The sequence below is a fragment of the Megascapheus bottae genome, chromosome 28 (assembly GCF_031878675.1).
Source record: "Megascapheus bottae isolate mThoBot1 chromosome 28, mThoBot2.hap1, whole genome shotgun sequence".
Lineage (NCBI taxonomy): Eukaryota > Metazoa > Chordata > Mammalia > Rodentia > Geomyidae > Megascapheus > Megascapheus bottae.
Genome location: NC_143536.1, coordinates 6,573,854 through 6,592,023, shown reverse-complemented (window position 1 = coordinate 6,592,023; position 18,170 = coordinate 6,573,854). Strand labels below are relative to the sequence as shown.

Here is an 18,170-nt window from a genome sequence, read left to right as displayed (position 1 = left end):
GGTCCCAGGGACACACACAATCTCCTGCAGCTTCCTGAAAGAAGTCTGGAAGCCAGTGTGGAGTTAAGAGCTAGGGTAACCTCCAGCTAACACAGATCTGCACCTCAGGACCACCAATTCAGCCTCACCTGGTAATGCATTCCTGGTCTCAAACCTTCCAAGGTCATAGAGTTGAAGCTTGGAACATAGATTTTAGAGTCTCTAGTGTAGACATATGGTAAGGCATAAGGTCACATTTTCCTCAATTTTATTTATTTATTTATTTTTGCAAGCCCTAGAGCTCGAACTCTGGCTTGGGCACTGTTCTTGAGCTCCTTTTTGCTCAAGACTAGCACCCTACCACTTGAGCCTCAGGGCCACTTCTGGCTTTTTCTGTGATTAATTGGAGATAAAAGTCTCCCAGCCTTTCTTTCCTGGACTGGGAGGAATCCTCAGATCTCAGCCTCCTGAGTAGCTAGGATTACAGGCATGAGTCACCATGCCCTGCAGGCTCCTCAAGTTTTGAGTTATCATTACCTAATCTACCAAGTTTATTTTGGTATCACCTACTTTCACTTCTGTTTACTAGTTTTACCATGTTGTATTTTTCCCCTCTGCATCTTTTTCTTTCTTCCTTATTTTCCTTATTTTCCCCAATATAGGAAATGGACTAACAAATAACTTTGCTAAGGACAGTCACTGTTTTCAAGTATTCCTGATAAAACAATCCCCAGACAGTAAGTCCCAGGAGGGTCAGCCCCTCAAACAAGGAGCTACGGGGGTCACCAGCTTGTAGGAGGATTCTAGTTGTTAAAGCACAAAGCTTCCTAAAGCTTCAGCAGAGGCAAGAAGTGGAAAGAGGCAAAGAAAATTCTGTTTTCTAGCAGAGCTAGTAGCATAATTAAATCTCCAAAGGCCTCCCCAGCAAGGGCTCCTTACTGCTAGTCAGTTAGCAATTTGGCATAAAGATCAAGCAAACAGGTTTTCTCCAAGGACACACATGTAGTTCACGACGCCAAGTCCACACAACTGGCTCTGTCTCGCTAAAACCCCAAGGTGCCTAGATTAAAAGAGAAAACGAGACACACACAGAGAGAGAGGGAGCCCCTCTACAACAAAATCGTAACACAGCAGGTCATTCCACACCACTGAAGGACTTTTTCCTTTCAACAATAAACACACCGCAAGAAACAAATGAAAATGCTACTTATATTTATGGCTTCCTTGTTTAGTTTAACGACTGAGGAAAGAGAGCCAGTTCTACAGACAATTGGCCTGTCCATTGTCATATTCACGTAAAAGCCCTATAAAACTGTGAATTCATAGGTCCCAGTCAATTTGGTCACTGGACCTTAAAGTGACACTATTTAAAAATATTTAAATCTATTCTTACACGTGTGCTCTAAAGCCTAGGTTAAACAACCACAAAAAATAAGTCCAACTTGCCGAAGAGGAAAGGGTTCTGGTGAACAATTGGACTACTGTGTTTGCAAATTCAAGTATTCACACCTGCAGAATAATCTCCCCAGCATAACCAATCTCTGCTGCAACGCAGCCCCATTGTACCAAGAGGGGGATCTCGTCTTCCACTAGACGCTATCTCTTCCTGATAAACTCTTTGGATGAGAAACGCAGCAGCAGATGTGAAAGCCACATGGCTCTCTACAAAGCAGAGGAGCAAAAAGCAATGCTAAAAGAAATGGTTCCTGCACTAGCAGCCCGCTATCAAGAATGAAGATTTTTATCATCTAATGCTGACTTTGTGTAAAGCAGCGAGCTATCAGACCTGATGCCAAGACTTGGGCTGACAGCATTTGGCTCAAGTCCAGGAGTTGGACTCATTTAGCTGCACTCTCATTTCCAACTCTTGGGAGCAGGGCCAGTGTGTAAAGTTAGAACACAACACATCAGACTTGCAAGAAGGACAATACAGGTGCTCCTACTTGATGTAACTGCTGGGCTCTGTGTAGCACTCACATTTTATGAAAGGAGTGCTAGCTTTTAAGTAATTTCATCATCTCCTAAAGATGTTCTCATCAAAAAAACATTTGCCAACATCTCCACTCAAACAGTATCATGATGGTCAAGAATATAAGAAACAAAAATCAATTGGGTAAGTCACTCCTGCAATCCTATATATTCAGAAGGCTAAAAGCTGAGAATCACAAAGCCAGCCCGGGCAGGAAAATTTATGATATTCTTATCTCCAATTAAGCAGCAAAAAAAGCCAGGAGAGCTGTAGCTTAAGTGGTAGAGCATTAGCCTTGAGCAAAAAAAGGTGAGGGACATCACCCAGGCCCAGAGTTCAAGCCCTGGAATTAACACAAACACAAGAGAAAGAATATAGAAAGTCTTTTTATATTTCTACTTAAATAGTAGAAAAGGTTTTAAGCAAAACGCTTCATAAAAAATAGTGTAACTCCAGAAACCTTCCAAACTATCGTCAGTGTGTGTGATTTCACTGAAGCACCAAGAGACAGCAAGTTCTAGAGTGTAAATCTGGCTACATTTCACATCTACCAAACTACGTTAGTTTATTTTGTTTTACTGTACAGGGGATTAAACCAGAAATCTCAAAATTATTAGGGAGGTGCTCTAACCACTTGAGCCATGATCCAAGCAAGTACCTTTTGCTTAGGTGGCTTTTTAGAAAGAGGCTCATGCATTTTGCCTGCGCTGGCCTTGGGCCAAAATCCTCCCACTGCATTACAGATCCTCATATACACATGTACCACTATAACCAACTTGTTTGCTGATACGGATTCTGGCCAACTTGTTGCCTATATTGACTTCATGCCTCCCAAGTAGGCATGCACCATCATGCCCAGTGAAATCACCTTAATATTGAACTTCATCAGATCTGAAAAAAAAAAAAAAAAGAGGTTGGAGGCATGGCTGCGTGAGTAGACTGCTAGCCAATGAGAGAAAACAACAGGTACTGATGTTGAGTCCTGGACTCAAACCTGAAAGAAAATATTTTGAACTTCACAGCCTTAGGACGAGTAGTTCTCTTACAACATAATTTTACTCAACCTTTTCTCTGGACAACATACAAACCTGTATAAAGCACACTGAAGAATCCTGGGGTACAAATGATAAACATAGCAAACTGATTTGGGACCATTATGTAGGATGGAAATTCCAGTGGCTTCTTGGCAACATACCTATCCATCAAAAGCCAAATGAGACCGGGAGTTTGGCCTAGTGGTAGAGTGCTTACCTAGCAAGCACGAAGACCCGGGTTCGATTCCTTGGTACCATATACACAGAGAAAAACAGAAGTTGGGACCGGGAGTTTGGCCTAATGGTAGAGTGTTTGCCTAGCATGCACAGAGGCCCACGTTCGATTCCTCAATACCATATACATAGAAAAAAAGCCGGAAGTGGTGCTGAGGCTGAAGTGGTAGAGCTCTAGCCTTGAATAAGCACTAGGACAGTGCTCAGGCCCTGAGCTCAAGCCCAGGACTGGCAAAAAAAAAAAAAAAAAAAAGCCAAATGATCTGTAAGTATTCATGCTTGTGAAAAATCAATGCAGCTCTCTTAAACTGACACACATTGACAGAATGGAAGACAAACAGCATCTGATCATCTTCATGCAAAAATAAACACTTGACAAAACCCAACAGCTTTTATGACAAAATGTCTGAATTAGGTATAAAAAGCATGTACCTCACAACAATCATGGTCATATGAGACACATCCACAGCAAACATCATTGGGCAACGGTATAAAGTACAAGTCTTTTCCTCTAAGATTAGAAATAAGGATGCTTTTACATGCCATTTTTTTCCATATTACATGCCATTTTTATTCGATCTAATATGAAAAGTCTTAGCCTGAATAACTTGGAAAAAGAATGAAGAAAAAACAGTTATGGTGGCACACATCACCTACACCTGGGATTTGAGGAGGCAGGAGGATTTCAAGTTCAAGGCCAGGCTGGTCTGCACCATCAACAACAACAGAAACAGACAAAGCTGGCACTGATGCCTCACATCTATAATCCTAGCCATCAGGGTGCTGAGACCTAGAGGATCGAGGCTAGAAGCCAGCATGGAAGCAAAGTCTTGGAGACTACCTCCAATTATCACCAAAAATGCCAGACTGGAGGCCCTGCGCACATAGTAGAGCACCAGTTGTGAGCAAGAAGACAAAGAGCAAAGGTCCTGAGTAGACTTAATATCGCAAAAGAAGCCAGGCCCACATATACCACATGTACCTGAGAAAGTACTCAACATCATTAACCATCAGGGAAAGACAAACTACAATGAGGTACCACCTCACATCTGTTAAAATGGCTACTATCAGAAAGAGGAGTGACAGAGGAGATGTAGAGAAAGGGAACTCAGACACTGTTGGCAGAAATACCCATTAGTGTATTAGTGCAGTCATTATGGAAAGCTGTGAGATTTCTCCCAACATTCAAAATTTTAAAACTATCACCAGGGGCCAGGAGTTTGGCCTAGTGGTTAAAGTGCTTGCCTAGCATGCACGAAGACCCGGGTTCGATTCCTTGGTGCCACATACATAGAAAAAAGCTGGGAGTGGTGCTGAGGTTCAAGTGGTAGAGCTCTAGCCTTGAGAAAGTCCAAGGACAGTGCTCAGGCCCTGAGCTCAAGCCCAGGACTGGCAAAAAAAAAATAAAATAAAATAAAATAAAACTATCACCAAAAACTAGAGAACTGCAATATGATTCAGCAGAAGACTGGGTTGTTGGTACACATATATAATGGAATTCTGTTACACCTGAATAAAGAAGGAAATTTTGCTATTTGTGACAATGTACATAAAACCAGGAGGAATTATCTGTGTGAAATAAGTACAAAAAGACCATTTCCACATGATCTCACTTACATGTGGGCATCTAAAAGGCTGAACTCCTAGAGGCAGAAAGGGAAGGGTGGTTGGTTGGACGATGCTGGTAGTCAGGAAGATACTGGTGAAAGAATACAAAATGTCAGCGCAGAGGAGGAAGCACAGAGATCTAGCATATAACACAATGTCTACAGTGAATAATAACGAGCCATATACTTGAATAGATTTAAGTGCTCTTGCCACAAGAAAATTTGAGATAATACATATAACACTGTGCCAATCCACAAACTTCAATCCATACTTCAAAACATCGTATAATATTCATTAAAACGATGTAACTTTTGCCAATTGGAAAAATAAAATTTAAGAGAAAAGGCAGAGACTTTTGTCTTCCCTAGGTGTGGGCAAAGCCATCAGAGTCAGAAATGAGACTTGCAGCCACACTGCAGCCCTCCTGGACCTGCCTATGTGGGTCAGGAACCCCAGGCCTGCACACAATGAAGTATAGCTGAGATGTTATCTCCCAGCTCTCCATGGTATGGGTATCTGCCCATGAGACAGTGACACGAGACTCATGACACTGTTCTTGCAAGTCCCTTGGCGGGTCTCAGTTCTCACATACCTCACCAAGTGCAATGTTGGTATTTAAAGGATATGCTGAACTACCTACCTAAAACATGACTTCAACTTGCTGTCCCTGGGCTGACCCTCAGCTTATCGACTAGCCTGGTTTAACCCAGAACACCATATTTGCATGAGAACTGTGAGCACATTATCCACCTGGGGATGTTAGCCATCACTCAGACTACAGAGAGCAAAGAGTTCTTGAACCAGATAAAGACCAAGTGGCCATGCAGAACAGAATCTTTAAGGTCAGCCTGCTTTCCTTCCTTCCCTCTTTCCCTCCCTCCTTCCCTCCTACCCTTCCTGCTTCCTCCCTCTTTCTTTCTGTGAAAGAAAGTAAAATGAATGTTACTTGGGAGCTTCCTATGTTCTTGTCACATTTAGGAAAATCTATAGTAAAGCTTACCTGTGCACATCTTCCCAGCTCTCTCCTGTCCAGATACTGAAATATATTGATCGCCAATTCATAAGGCAGCTGGATATCAAAGAAGGGCACATCATCCATTTCGTTCTAAGGAGAAAAAAAAAGCAATCAGCCAACAATTCCAAGTTACGAAAACAATTCCCTTCAGGTCCTTTAAATTACAAGCGCTATTCTTAGGAGCTGAGGACAGAGAGGCTCTGCCCCCTAGGAGGGAGCATTCTCCACCTGTAAACTTGCCGGCCTCTCTCAGCTCTCTGGCTCATATTCACCTGTGAGCTCCACAGGACCATTTCCCACAGAGTTCCGTAGAGGAGCAGCAATCACCCTGGGGGTACTTCCTGGGGCAGAAGTCTATGAAAAGGCAGCCAAGAAAGTGAGCCACCCTGCTCCCCAGGGCTGCAGAGATGGTGGCCTGGGTCACCAAAGCATTTGTTTTCATGGTGAAAGAAGAGGGCAGTGACATGCCCACGAAGTAAGCAGGTGGCTGCTGTTCTCCTCTCCCTACACTTTCTTTCCAGATGCCCTAGGGACTTGTGCAGATCCACCCAAGTGAGGCAGTTCAAACAAAGCCGTTCTTCTCCAGTGACATTCATCAGTGCAGAGAAACAGAACTCTCACCTTTGGGAAGCTATCAGAGATGAGGTAACAAGCTTTAGTGGACAGAGAAGGCTGCATGCCAATCCAGTAGCAAAAAGGAATCTAAGTGTGCAACAGCAAATGGCCAAGTGTGCACGTGTACACTTCTGCCTGCTTGCAGACCAAAGGTCAGTGGTTGCACTTCTGCTAAGTGAGAGAAAACTGTGCTCTTTAACCCAATAGAACTTGCTGAATAAAATTCATTCTTAATAAGCTCTGGCTGACATCAGAGACTTATTGCTGCCGAAAATTGTTAATTTCACCACTCAAATAACAGTTTATAACAGCTGTGTATATTTCGAGGCTATAGTCACAAGTCAGAAGAGTCCATGTGAGCACTGACTTGGACTCTTCCAAGCAAGACTCTGGGGAAAGACTGTTTTGGAATCAGGTTTCTGCTCATGTAGGAGTCTCAGGGCTAACAGAGAAATCTGAAGCAGAAGAAGAAAATATGTTGTTCAACTGAAAAAACAGTAAGGTAAGGCATGAGGGTCAAAAAGGCTCTCTAGGGGAAAAAGACTGAGACAGGGCTCTGTGGGTACAGAAGGAACATAATGTTATATCAGGACAGTGATGTCAGCCACAGAGGAAAAAAATAAATAAATAATAAAATAAATAGGAAAAGATCTGCAAGGGTAATTGGAAGGCGAGAAGTCCTTGCCTAGAAAAACAAGGGGAAGCAGTTGATCTGCTATCAGGCCTGGTCTCCTCCCACATAGGCAGGCTTCCTGCATCCAGCACAGGCACATGGAGATGCCTTACAGGTTAGGAACAGCAAGGCTGGGGATGGGGAGGCTACGGATGGGGCCCTGCAGGATACCTTCCCGCCCACTCCTTGAATGACTGTCACCATAATGAAATGGTAAGGCTGACTTTCCCCACTTGGTAAAGCAACAAGATAAATGTTGTTCTCCACACGTCACCACAAAAGGCAGAGTCCGCACACACTGAAGTCTCCGTTAGTCACTCATCAGGATCTGCCTTCTTCAGGACACCCATCCCAGGACACACTGAACTGGGTTCTAAACTTGATATAACTTACAATCCACAAGACATTAGCTCTAGTTCACTCTGAGGTAGAAAAGTCACACTTCTGGAGGCAGCCTATTCTCTATCCTCCTCCTGGTGACCAATGCCTCCAGCTCAGTCCAACCCTGTGTCTGGGCATGTGTATCTGCCTACCTGCCTGCCTTCCATGCAGTCCTTAATCCAACCACTATCGTCTCTGGGGTACAACACAGAGCAAAGACTCCAAACACCAAACCCAGGCCTGGCACCTTACCAGCCCCGCCACTAGGCTAAATACATCTGACCTCCTCCATCTGCTAGCAAATATAGTATAACCACACTAGGAAATGGGTATGTTAGGAAGGTAAATGCTTTGACCCAGGCTCAAAGTCTAATTCTCCACCCTTTCATGGTGACCCATGTCCTTGGGCTTTCTTAAATGTCCAAGGCCCCTCCTAGACCTTCTGTCTCAAAACCCCGTCAGAGCTTCAGCATCTCTGCCTCAAGAGCTCTTCTCACACATTAAAATTTGAGAACCACAACCCTAAATCATGGGGAGATAGAAAACACACAAAAGGGTCATGTTACTTTGTTAATTTAGGGTCAGCAAATACCAAATTTTCCCAAAGTCCACTGGAGTTACTCCAAGAATGCTGAGTGAAATTGCAAAGAGATCCGTCCCCAGGGAGGCAGATTTGCACTCCTATGTGCTAATGTAAGCCTAATTCTGTAAATGGATTGGGCTTGTGCCTCACTGTTAGAAATTTAATCTGTCTTCTTTGTTTAACAGAAGAAGGGATAATTACTCAGAGCCAAATCAGTACAAAGTGAAGAAACTGACTTAAGGGTTTTGTTCCCAGTGTCTATCTCCACAGCCTGCAAGGCTAAAGGCTCTCAGCCATGCTCAGAGAAAGCAGGTGAGAGAATCTGCAGCAAGGTTTCTCCTCCTCCTGAAATGAAGAGGACACTGCTTTCTGCAGGCCCTACTTAGCTGACCTGGAGCACAAAAGCCAAGCAAAGCAATGCACACTATCTCCACCAGAACCATCAATGGGCTCTGCTTTCACCTGTGTCTTCAAGACGACAATAAACTAGCTGGGAAGACAAGGTGTACAATACTTTCAAAATAAGTTCCATTTTGTCTGAAAATGTGATCCTACATACACACAAGGAAAACAGGAAGGTGGCAAGTACATCCGTGTAAACTGGGGGATCTGTGCTGAAGCTGGGGGGCTTTGGTCCACTGTAGTGTTCTGTCTCCTATTTCTATAGTAAGCATGCCATTCATTTTTAAAATAAGATAACAGGTTCAAAATACTCTCTGAAGTCAGGCCATTCCCAGAGCTGGGGGAGGGGAGGTGCTGTTAGCAAATGTATAAGAAATGGTCTCTACATTTAAGGAGCTCAATCTTTTACAGTGGTAAGTCATCCTGTATAAAACAGAATAAATACCAGAGACTACAAGAGGCAGTATAGATAGTCCCCTAAGGCATTCCACAGTTCATTAGTAAGGCAGCTATTTGGAACTTGAAAATCATGTCTCCAAAGAAACAATGCTATAAAGAGAGGTTAAGCTCCTGAGCAGTCCACAAAAGCCCATTTATCTCTTAAAGCTGAACTTAATCCCCATGCCTTGCTATGAGAACAAAAGTATTCAATAATTATTCCTTGACGGTAGGCACCGATCGCATGACTGAACTAGCCCAGTGCCCTCCACAGGGAGATGCAGAGAAGATGTCTGTAGGACTTGATGGATCGTGTTGCTTTGTGTTTTTGTGCTAGTACTGGGGCTTGAACTCAGGGCCTGGGCTTTTGTGCTGAGTGATCAAGACTACTAGCCCTCTACCTCTTTCAGCTCCTTTTGGTGCTTAACCAGAGATAAGAATCTCACAAATATTCCTTCCCTGATCCTTATATTAAGCCTCCCATTAGCTAAGATTATAGGCATATGATCTACCAGCACCTGTATGAATCCTTTTTAAAACAAAACATAAAAACAAATAGAGGCTTCCAACCTTGAGATTCATTCTCATTCACTAACTTTTGGCCTTATTACCCTGGAAACTCTGGCATGGGGGGAAGAATATGCCCACCAAAAAAACGAATGAGGCAAGCTGTAGGAATCCCAAAGTGCTTGTGGCAGTAAAGGAAGTCTCTGTGAACCTTTCAAGCTTCCTGTTACTCTAGACTGAGTTCATAGCTGTAGGACACACCAAAGTCAGAAGGGAAGAGGAGGAGCAAGTCCCTGTCAGAAGTTTCAGGTCACTGAATACATGTGGATATGGATTTGTTTGGTCAAAACCTGAAACAAAGCCAGCCACCAGTGCCTCATGCTTATAATCCTAGCTACTCAAGAGGCTGAGATCCATGGATAATGCCTTGAAAACAGCATTGACAGGAAAAACTCTTATCTACAAAATAAACTACCAAAAAAAAAAAAAAAAACAAACAGAAGTGAGTAGGGCACTGGTGGCTAATGTCTGTAATCCTAGCTACTCAAGAAGCTGAGATCTGAGGATCATGGTTCAAAGCCAGGCCGGGAACTAAAGACTGTGAGACTTTTTTTTTTGCCAGTCCTGGGCTTGTGTCCTTGGACTTTCTCAAGGCTAGAGCTCTACCACTCGAGCCTCAGCACCACTTCCAGCTTTTTTCTATGTATGTGGTACCGAGGAATCGAACCCGGGTCTTCATGCATGCTAGGCAAGCACTTTAACCACTAGGCCAAACTCCCAGGCCAAGACTGTGAGACTCTTATACCCAATTAACCACCAGAAAAACAGAAGTGGCTCTGTGGCTCAAGGGGTAGGGTGGTAGCCTTGAGCTGAAGAGCTCAGGGACAGTGCCTAGGTCCAGAGTTCAAGCCTCATGATCGACAAAACAAAACAAAAGTGGAGCTGTGCCTCAAATGGTAGAGCACTAGCCTTGAGCAAAAGAAGCTTAAGAATAGTGTCTAGGTCCTACATTGAAGCCTAGGACCAGCACCAAAAAAAAAAAAAGCCTGGTATAAGTTGCATGCTCCTGCATGCAATCCTATAGAATCTGGAGAATCACAGCTTGAAGTCAGCCCAGGCACAAAAACCCTTGTGAATCTCCAAAATAATCAGCAAAAAGTAAGACTGAAGGTGTGGCTCAAGTGGTAGTGGCTCAAGTGGTAGAGTACGAGACCAGTAAGTGTGAAGCCCTGCATTTAATCCCAGTATCCCCCCTAAAAAATAAATCCCAAACAGGCAGTACAAAATGGTAATATCTATAATCCTAGCATTTGGGAGGCTGAGATTAGAGGATTCAGAGTTTAGTGTTCCAGGCCAGGCTGAAACACATAGGATTCTAGGCCAGCCTGGGCTATAGAGCAACGTCCTAGCTCAAACAAACACACACACACACACACACACACACACACTCTACCACCACTACTACCACTACCACCACCACCACCACTCCTGCAAGCAATCCTTTATGCACGTTGGCTACTTAACTTATGAGGCATGGTGTGGAAAAAAAAAATGATCTTGCTTGGAAATGTAGAAGAATTTTAAGACAACACAAGCATTAAGGCAAATACAAGGTCCTTCTGGGCACAAGGTCTATGTGACTACAGGCCACTGGCCCTGGCCATACACCTTCAACACCCTCCCCTCAATCCCTCACCATCTGCAAGCTTGCTCCCTCACGTCCCCTAGGTTTTCCATGAAATGGGACCTTCCCAGAAAAGCCTTGAAGGAGAGTGCTGCTTAACACAGCTGCCCTTCCTCAACAATGCCCTGGATGCCCTCCATATGCTCCTTCTTCAGAGCACTTACTGTCTCCCCTCTAGCTCCCTTTTTCCCATGACAAAGGAACATGCTTTGCTCTGTCTTATTCACCTGTACCCTCAAGAGCCTAGGACAGTACCTGGTACCCAGGAACACGGTGAAATGCATACATGCTTCAAGCAGCAAAGCCTCCCAGCAAAGACCGACCTGCATGACAATCTGTTCTAGTGAATATCCACAGATCACCTCCAGAAGCACTCAAACAGAAGCAACACGAAGGAATGGTCCTAGCACTGAGAATGCTCTAGGGTAGGAGAGAAATGTGGACTGGAAGAATGGAAGTTAGCATAAACAAAGGAAAGCTGGGAGGAAACAAAGTCATTCAGCTAAGCCACTGCCTGAACTCAAAATACTAGGAGTGAACTAGTCGGCGACAGACCCTGAGCTGAACTCAGGTCTACCAATTCTAGAGTTCAGACTCACACCAGGGCTATCCTGCCTTAGTGTCATTCTTTTAGTCAAAAAAAAAAAAAAAAAAAGCTGTCTGAGGACAGACTGTCTACCCTAGCTAATGCTCATTCCCCAACTCCATAAACTGAATGCACAGGACTGGGCTGGATACAAATCTGGAAAGTCTCAATCAGGAACAGGCTCAAAACTGGTCACAGGACCAGCCTGGACCAGCAAGTACACAGGCTCAAGACTTGAGCTGCAAAGAACAGAGCACAGAGGCTTGGTGCTGCTAACCCGACCAGAAGTAAGACTACAGTTGTTAAGAGCTCTGTTATCTCCAAGAGAGATGAGCACAGTCAGTTTTAAGTGAGGTAGGGCTAAGAGGAGGTGTCCAGAACGAGGAGCCGCACCTGGAATGCTCAGTTACACGACCCGACACATCCCAGCTTGAGTTTTTTAGGCCAGTTTAAATTGGGCACTTGCTGCTTTGCAACTTAAGATTCTATTCACCACACAAACAAACATGGGAACAAGCACAATATTAAAGAAATTCGGGGACTCTGCCATCTCCATGGAGCGTGGGTTTAGGGAGAGGGGGATAAATGAGTAAGACAGTAAATGCCTGTTTAGGTACTTGCCTCTCCCATTGTGAGCAGGGAGCTTCTAGTACTGCCATTAAAAGCCTCTTAGGACCAAGCCCAGGAAGAAGCAGCTGTAGGTCTGCATGTCAGCTGTGCTTCCCAATCAAAGCTCTGGCCTTCACCCTGCCAGGTGCCAGTTGGGCATGCTGTTCAGCTGCCCAGCAAAAGGCAACTCAACTCTGAAAAATAACTAAAAAATAACTAAAGCAAAAAGGGTTGGGAGCATGGCCTAAGTGGTAGTGTTTATGCCTAGCAAGCATTAGGACAAACAAAAACAACAAACAAAATCAGTAACAAAAACAGGCTAGGGCTGGGAATGTGGCTTAGTGGTACAGTGCTTGCCTAACATTCATGAAGCCCTGGGTTCGATTTCTTAGCACCACATAAACAGAAAAAGCCAGAACTGGGGCTTGGAGTTTGGCCTAGTGGTAGAGTGCTTGCCTAGCATGCTTGAAGACCTGAGTTCAATTCCTCAATACCACATACATAGAAAAAGCCCAAAGTGGTCCTGTGGCTCAAGTGGTAGAGCTCTAGCCTTGAGAAAGTCCAAGGACAGTGCTCAGGCCTGAGTTCAAGCCCCAGAACTGGCAAAAAAAAAAAAAAAAAAGCCAGAAGTGGCACTGTGGCTCAAGTGGTAGAATGCTAGCCTTGAATAAAGCAACTCAGGGACAGGGCCAGGTCCTGAGTTCAAAGCTCAGGACTGGCAAAAAAAGAAAAAAAAAGTCTTAGGAACTTACAACAGGGTGACCACACTACTAAATGGCAACAAGCAGTGGCTGTGGACAGCCCAGCCATGCTCGTACTTCCCAGCTTGTCACTATCCTCCCACCTGGTTCCTGTCAATTCACTTGCTTTACATCACCTCAGCTGGGTATCGTTTTATTTATGGCAAAGAAAGTGAAATGCTACACTCCACATTCTCAAAAGTGAGAGGCCAGTGCAACAAGCACTTTGGAAAACAACTAACCAGGACCTGGCCTGCTATCTGTATCATCTCTGACCAGCAACTCTACTTGTGGGTGAATGCCCCACAAAAAAAAAAAAAAAAAAAAAAAAAAAGTCTCAAAAGTTCTGTGAACGAGCCCAGTGCCAGTGCCTCATGCCTATAAACCTAGCTATTCAGGAGGCTGAGATCTGAAGATCTCAAAGCCAGCCCAAGCTGGAAGTGGAGCTGTGGCTCAAGTGGCGGAGCTCTAATCTTGAGCAAAAGGACCTCAGGGATAGTGCCTAGTCCTAGTGTTCAAGCCCTAGGACCAGCAAAATAAAAATATCTTTGAAATGCTCACAGCAGGGGTTGGAGGCTTGGATCAAGTGGCAGCCAATGAGCAAAAATGTCAGATCAGGAGTTTGAATCCTAGTCTTAATTAAAGAAAACTAAAAAGAAATGATCACAGCAGAATTGTTCCCAGTAGCTGCTAAGTATCCACCTACAACCTGGCTATTAGTAACATTCATTAATAGCAGTATGAATAAATACAATGTAGTGCATTTCCTAATAATAATTTCATAATGCTATGCACAGAAATTCACAGACAAATAGGCACTGGTGGCTCATGCCTGAGGATTATGTTCAACCTAAGCCAACAAATAAATCTAAAACTCTTATCTCCAATTAATCAGCAAAAAATCTGGTTTAAAAGTAGAGGTGTGGCTCAGGTTGTAGCATATCACAGTATAAAGTATACTACAGTACTCTTACACAGTAAGAGTCTGAGGACCTGAATTCAAGCACAAGTTTAAAAACAAAACAAAAAACATGATGAATCTGGAAAAGTTGCCCCACAAACTACTAGATAAGACAGAAAGGACAAGTCAGGTATTTTACTTGTGTCATCTGTCTGACCTTTGTGAACTTGGGGCTCTCCACACTAATATAGAAATCCCAGCTTTATCAATAAACAACCATCATTGCTTAGATGAAAGATACTGGATAGCTTGCTAACAGTACCTTAAAAACCAAGCTACTTTGCTTGCTCAGCTAGCAAGAGGGATGGAAAATGACCATTAGGTAGGGTTGCTGAAAAAACTGAAGATAACATCTCAGAGACCTTAAGACAGCCCCAAGGTGACATCAAGTAAGCGTATAGTGAATTACTAGTGCTTTATGTACAGCAGTGTGACTGAGAGGGATACGCATGTTTAAAAGCAGAGGTGCCCAAAGATGGATTGCTGCTCATGGTAGACCCTTGCAGTCATGGATGTGGTGGCTCTCAAGGACCCCCAGGAGAGGAGGTGGGTTTCCCTAACCACAAAGGAAAATAGACTTTGATATGTCTTCTGGCTCCTCCCACAGGCAGATCCTTTCCTTTTTTTTTTTTTTTTGTGAGTCGTGTGGCTTGAACTCAGCCTGGGCACAGTCCCTGAGCTCTTCAGCTCAGGGTGACCACCCTACCCTCGTGTCAATCCTCACTTCCCATTTTCTAGAGGTTAATTGGAGATAAAGAGTCTCGGATCCTTTTGTCCAGGCTGGCTTTGAACCTTGATCCTGAAATCTCAGCTTCCTGAGTAGCTAGGATTATAGGCATGAGCCACCATGCCCCGCTGGATCCTTTTTAGGCCAAATGACTTACTCCGCTATTTTCCCTCAGAGCCTTACGAATCAGGATTTAAGGTTTAGAGTAAATATGTAACAGAGAACTTATCTCAGACTAGCCTGATGAGGTCATCAGGCTTGGAGTATCCCTTCTCCTGACAACTGTCTCGTCAGTGCTGTATTTCAGCAAGACCTGAAGTAAGGCCAACTCAAAAGTTATCTGGTGAAATTGAAGCATTCAAAACACATGAATCTGCCTAGGCACAGTAGTTCATAACTGTAATTCCAACTATTCAAGAAGTGGAGATCAGGAAAACTGTACTTCTAGCTATTTGGAAGGATGAGATCAGGAGGATCAAAGTTTTAGTCCTGGTTAAAAGCAATAGTTCAAGGCCGGGAGTTTGGCCTAGTGGTTAAAGTGCTTGCCTGGCATGCACGAAGACCCGGGTTCGATTCCTCGGTACCACATATATAGCAAAAAGCCGGAAGTGGTGCTGAGGCTCAAGTGGTAGAGCTCTAGCCTTGAGAAAATCCAAGGACAGGACTCAGGCCCTGAGCTCAAGCCCAGGACTGGCAAAAAAAAAAAAAAAAAAAGCAATAGTTCAAGGTAGTAACTGGGGATTGTTGTATGCACCTATCATCTCAGCTAAAATGGAAAGCATAAAATAAGCAGGTCACATTCTAGGTGTGTACTTGAGTTAAAAAAAAAAAAAAACAACACTATGGCCGGGAGTTTGGCCTAGTGGTTAAAATGCTTGCCTCGCATGCATGAAGACCCGGGTTCGATTCCTCGGTACCACATACATAGAAAAAAGCTACAAGTGGTGCTGAGGCTCAAGTGGTAGAGCTCTAGCCTTGAGAAAGTCCAAGGACAGTGCTCAGGCCCTGAGCCCAAGACTGGCAAAAAAAAAAAAAAAGCAAAACCATGTATCAAAATGGTCAGTACAAGGTTCAGCAGTAAAACACCTGCAAAGGCAAAAAGCCCTGAATTCAAACCCCAGTACTACTAAAAAGGAAAAAAAAAATCCAATCCCCTCAAGTAGGTAAACCTGAGAAAATCACAGAAAATACCTTATTTGTAAGGAGAGAATAAAATCTAACTCACTGAACTGTCATACTAAAATCAAGGCACAACACAAGGCCAGAAAGTTGGTTTAGTCTGGCCACCCATGGCTCAACTTCTTTAATGCTAACTACTCAGAGGCTGAGATCTAGAGGAGCAGAGTTCAAAGCCAGCTCAGCAAAAAAAAGTCTCCAAATTTCTTTCTTATTTATTATTTACTTATTTTTTATTGTATTTAATAAAAGGGTAACATGATATTTGCCAGATAAAGTCTCCAAATTTCTATCTCCAGAATAACCAGAAAAAAGTCAAGTTGGAAGTTAGGTGCTGATAGCTCATGACTGTAGTACTCACTATTCAGGAGGCAGAGACCAAAGGATAGCTGGTATGGGCAGCAAAGTCTTTGAGATTCATCTCCACCTACCATCCAAAACAAAACAAAAATCGGATGTAGAGCCATGGCTCTGGGTAGAATGCCAGCCTCGAGTAAAAATCTAATGGACAGTGCCCAGGCCCTGCATTCACGCCCTATTGGCAGGAGAGGTACGGCTCAAATGTTAAAGAGCCAGCATACAGTAAAGGAAGGGCCCTAAGTTCAAATCCCAGTGCCACATAAAAAATAAAAATCAGGCCCTAGTGGCTCACATCTGCAATCCTAGCTACTGGGAAGCTGAGATCTGAGGGCTGCACTTCAAAGCCAGCCAGGGCAGAATAGTTCCTGTGCGACTCTTATCTTCAATAAACTACTTGGAAAAACCTGGAAGTGATGCTGCAGCTCAAGTGGTAGAGAGTTTGCCTTGAGTACAAAGAGGCTTAATTCAAGTCTCAGGACTGGTTAAAAATAAAAATACATAAATAAAACCCAAACCCTACAAACTGCATAAACAAATTTCTCTAACTTTCTCTCAGACGTTGATTTCCAATTGGAAAGCTCTGGAAGTTTTCTCTGAGCTTAACTTAAGCAGAGTCATGTTCCAATTCTTCACTTGGGAGCCACAGACTGGAATAAAGTGGTCTTAGCTCCCCCAGCTTGGCGAGACGGCCTCCGGCCTCCATCCAAGCCCCCAAAGGTGAAAACCTCTATCCTATCCTCTATACCCAACGGACTCTTCCTCCTCTTATTTTCTCTATTTTTTCCCCCTTTTTTGAATACTTGCAGAGTCAGGAAAATTACACCACACAAACAATCTCCACAGAAAAGTGAAATTTAATTCCTTCCCCTTCGTTTCCTGGGGGTGTCCTTTCCCAAGTCCACTTTTGTTTAGAGATTTCTCCAACTCCTGCTTACGGACGTGTCAGAACCACTTTTGGTGGGTCTGTGCTGTGCACTGTGGAATCTTCTCGAACATCCCCCTCCTCACGGGAGGCCCGGTTAGCACGCGCACAAGCCTGCACCACAACACCCCCTCCCCCCAAAGAACACCGCTTGCGGACCTTGCTAAGGCTGGGGTGGAAAGAGGCTGTCCGAGAACCCCCGGTGGAGAACCTGTGCTTCCAGAGGCACGCTCTGCAGACACCACGCACACACACGGCTCGCAAGCAAAGTAAACTTTCCCACTCCTTGGCGGGCGGGCGGGGGGGAGGACGCGGCGGGGGGAGGGGCAGAGGGCCAGGCCTGAGCCGGCGGCGGCGGCGGCGGCCACTCACCAGGTCCCGGATGAGCTGGTCCACCAGCTGCTCCCCGCCCCCCGGGGCTTCGCGAACCGGAGGGGAACGGGAACGGCTGGCCGCCTCCTGCCTGTCGCCCCGGCTAAGACTTGTCGCCGCCGGGGGCCGCCCGGCGCCCTCCAGGAGACCCTGGGCCAGGGCCAGGTACCCTGAGGCCTGCTCGCCGCGCCCGGGGGCCACCTCAGGCCGCCGCGGACGCCGCTCCGCAGCTTCGGGCCGCCGCCGTCTCCTCAGCGCCTGGGACTGCGCCAGCTCCTCCTGCCAGCGCCGACGAAACTCTTCCAGACTGTGATCGTCCATCGTCGTCGCTCCAGGGCCTGCGTGTCCGCCTCAACCCCGCCAGGTGCCACGGGACAGTCCCTCCGCCGGAAGTGTCCGCCGCGGCCGGAAGCTGCCTGAAGCGCGGCTTCTAGGTTCCGAGAGGTAGACCACGCCCGTTGCCACGCCCCCTAGGGGGCTGCCTGGGTCTCCGCCCCTCCCTGGCCACGCCCCCTCGAGCTACTCCACGTCAGTCTTTCCCAGGCCACGCCTCCTCGCGCTGCCCTGGTCACAGACTCTCCTTCTCCCAGCCTCT

At 45.1% G+C, this 18,170-nt stretch overlaps 1 protein-coding gene across 4 annotated transcripts in view; it reads right to left on the bottom strand.

The window, feature by feature from the left end:
* The window catches only part of Fbxw8 (F-box and WD repeat domain containing 8), an 85,808-nt gene extending 67,840 nt beyond the window's left edge, over nucleotides 1-17,968 (bottom strand). For all 4 annotated transcript variants that reach the window (XM_090320183.1, XM_090320184.1, XM_090320182.1 and 1 more), the window contains exons 1-2: nucleotides 17,576-17,968; nucleotides 5,825-5,929 (exon numbers count right to left, since the gene is read on the bottom strand). In XM_090320183.1, coding sequence (XP_090176309.1) covers nucleotides 5,825-5,929; nucleotides 17,576-17,896 — 426 coding nt within the window. In that variant the 5' untranslated portion in view covers nucleotides 17,897-17,968. The remainder of the gene's footprint in view (nucleotides 1-5,824; nucleotides 5,930-17,575) is intronic.
* Nucleotides 17,969-18,170: the final 202 nt, after the last annotated feature.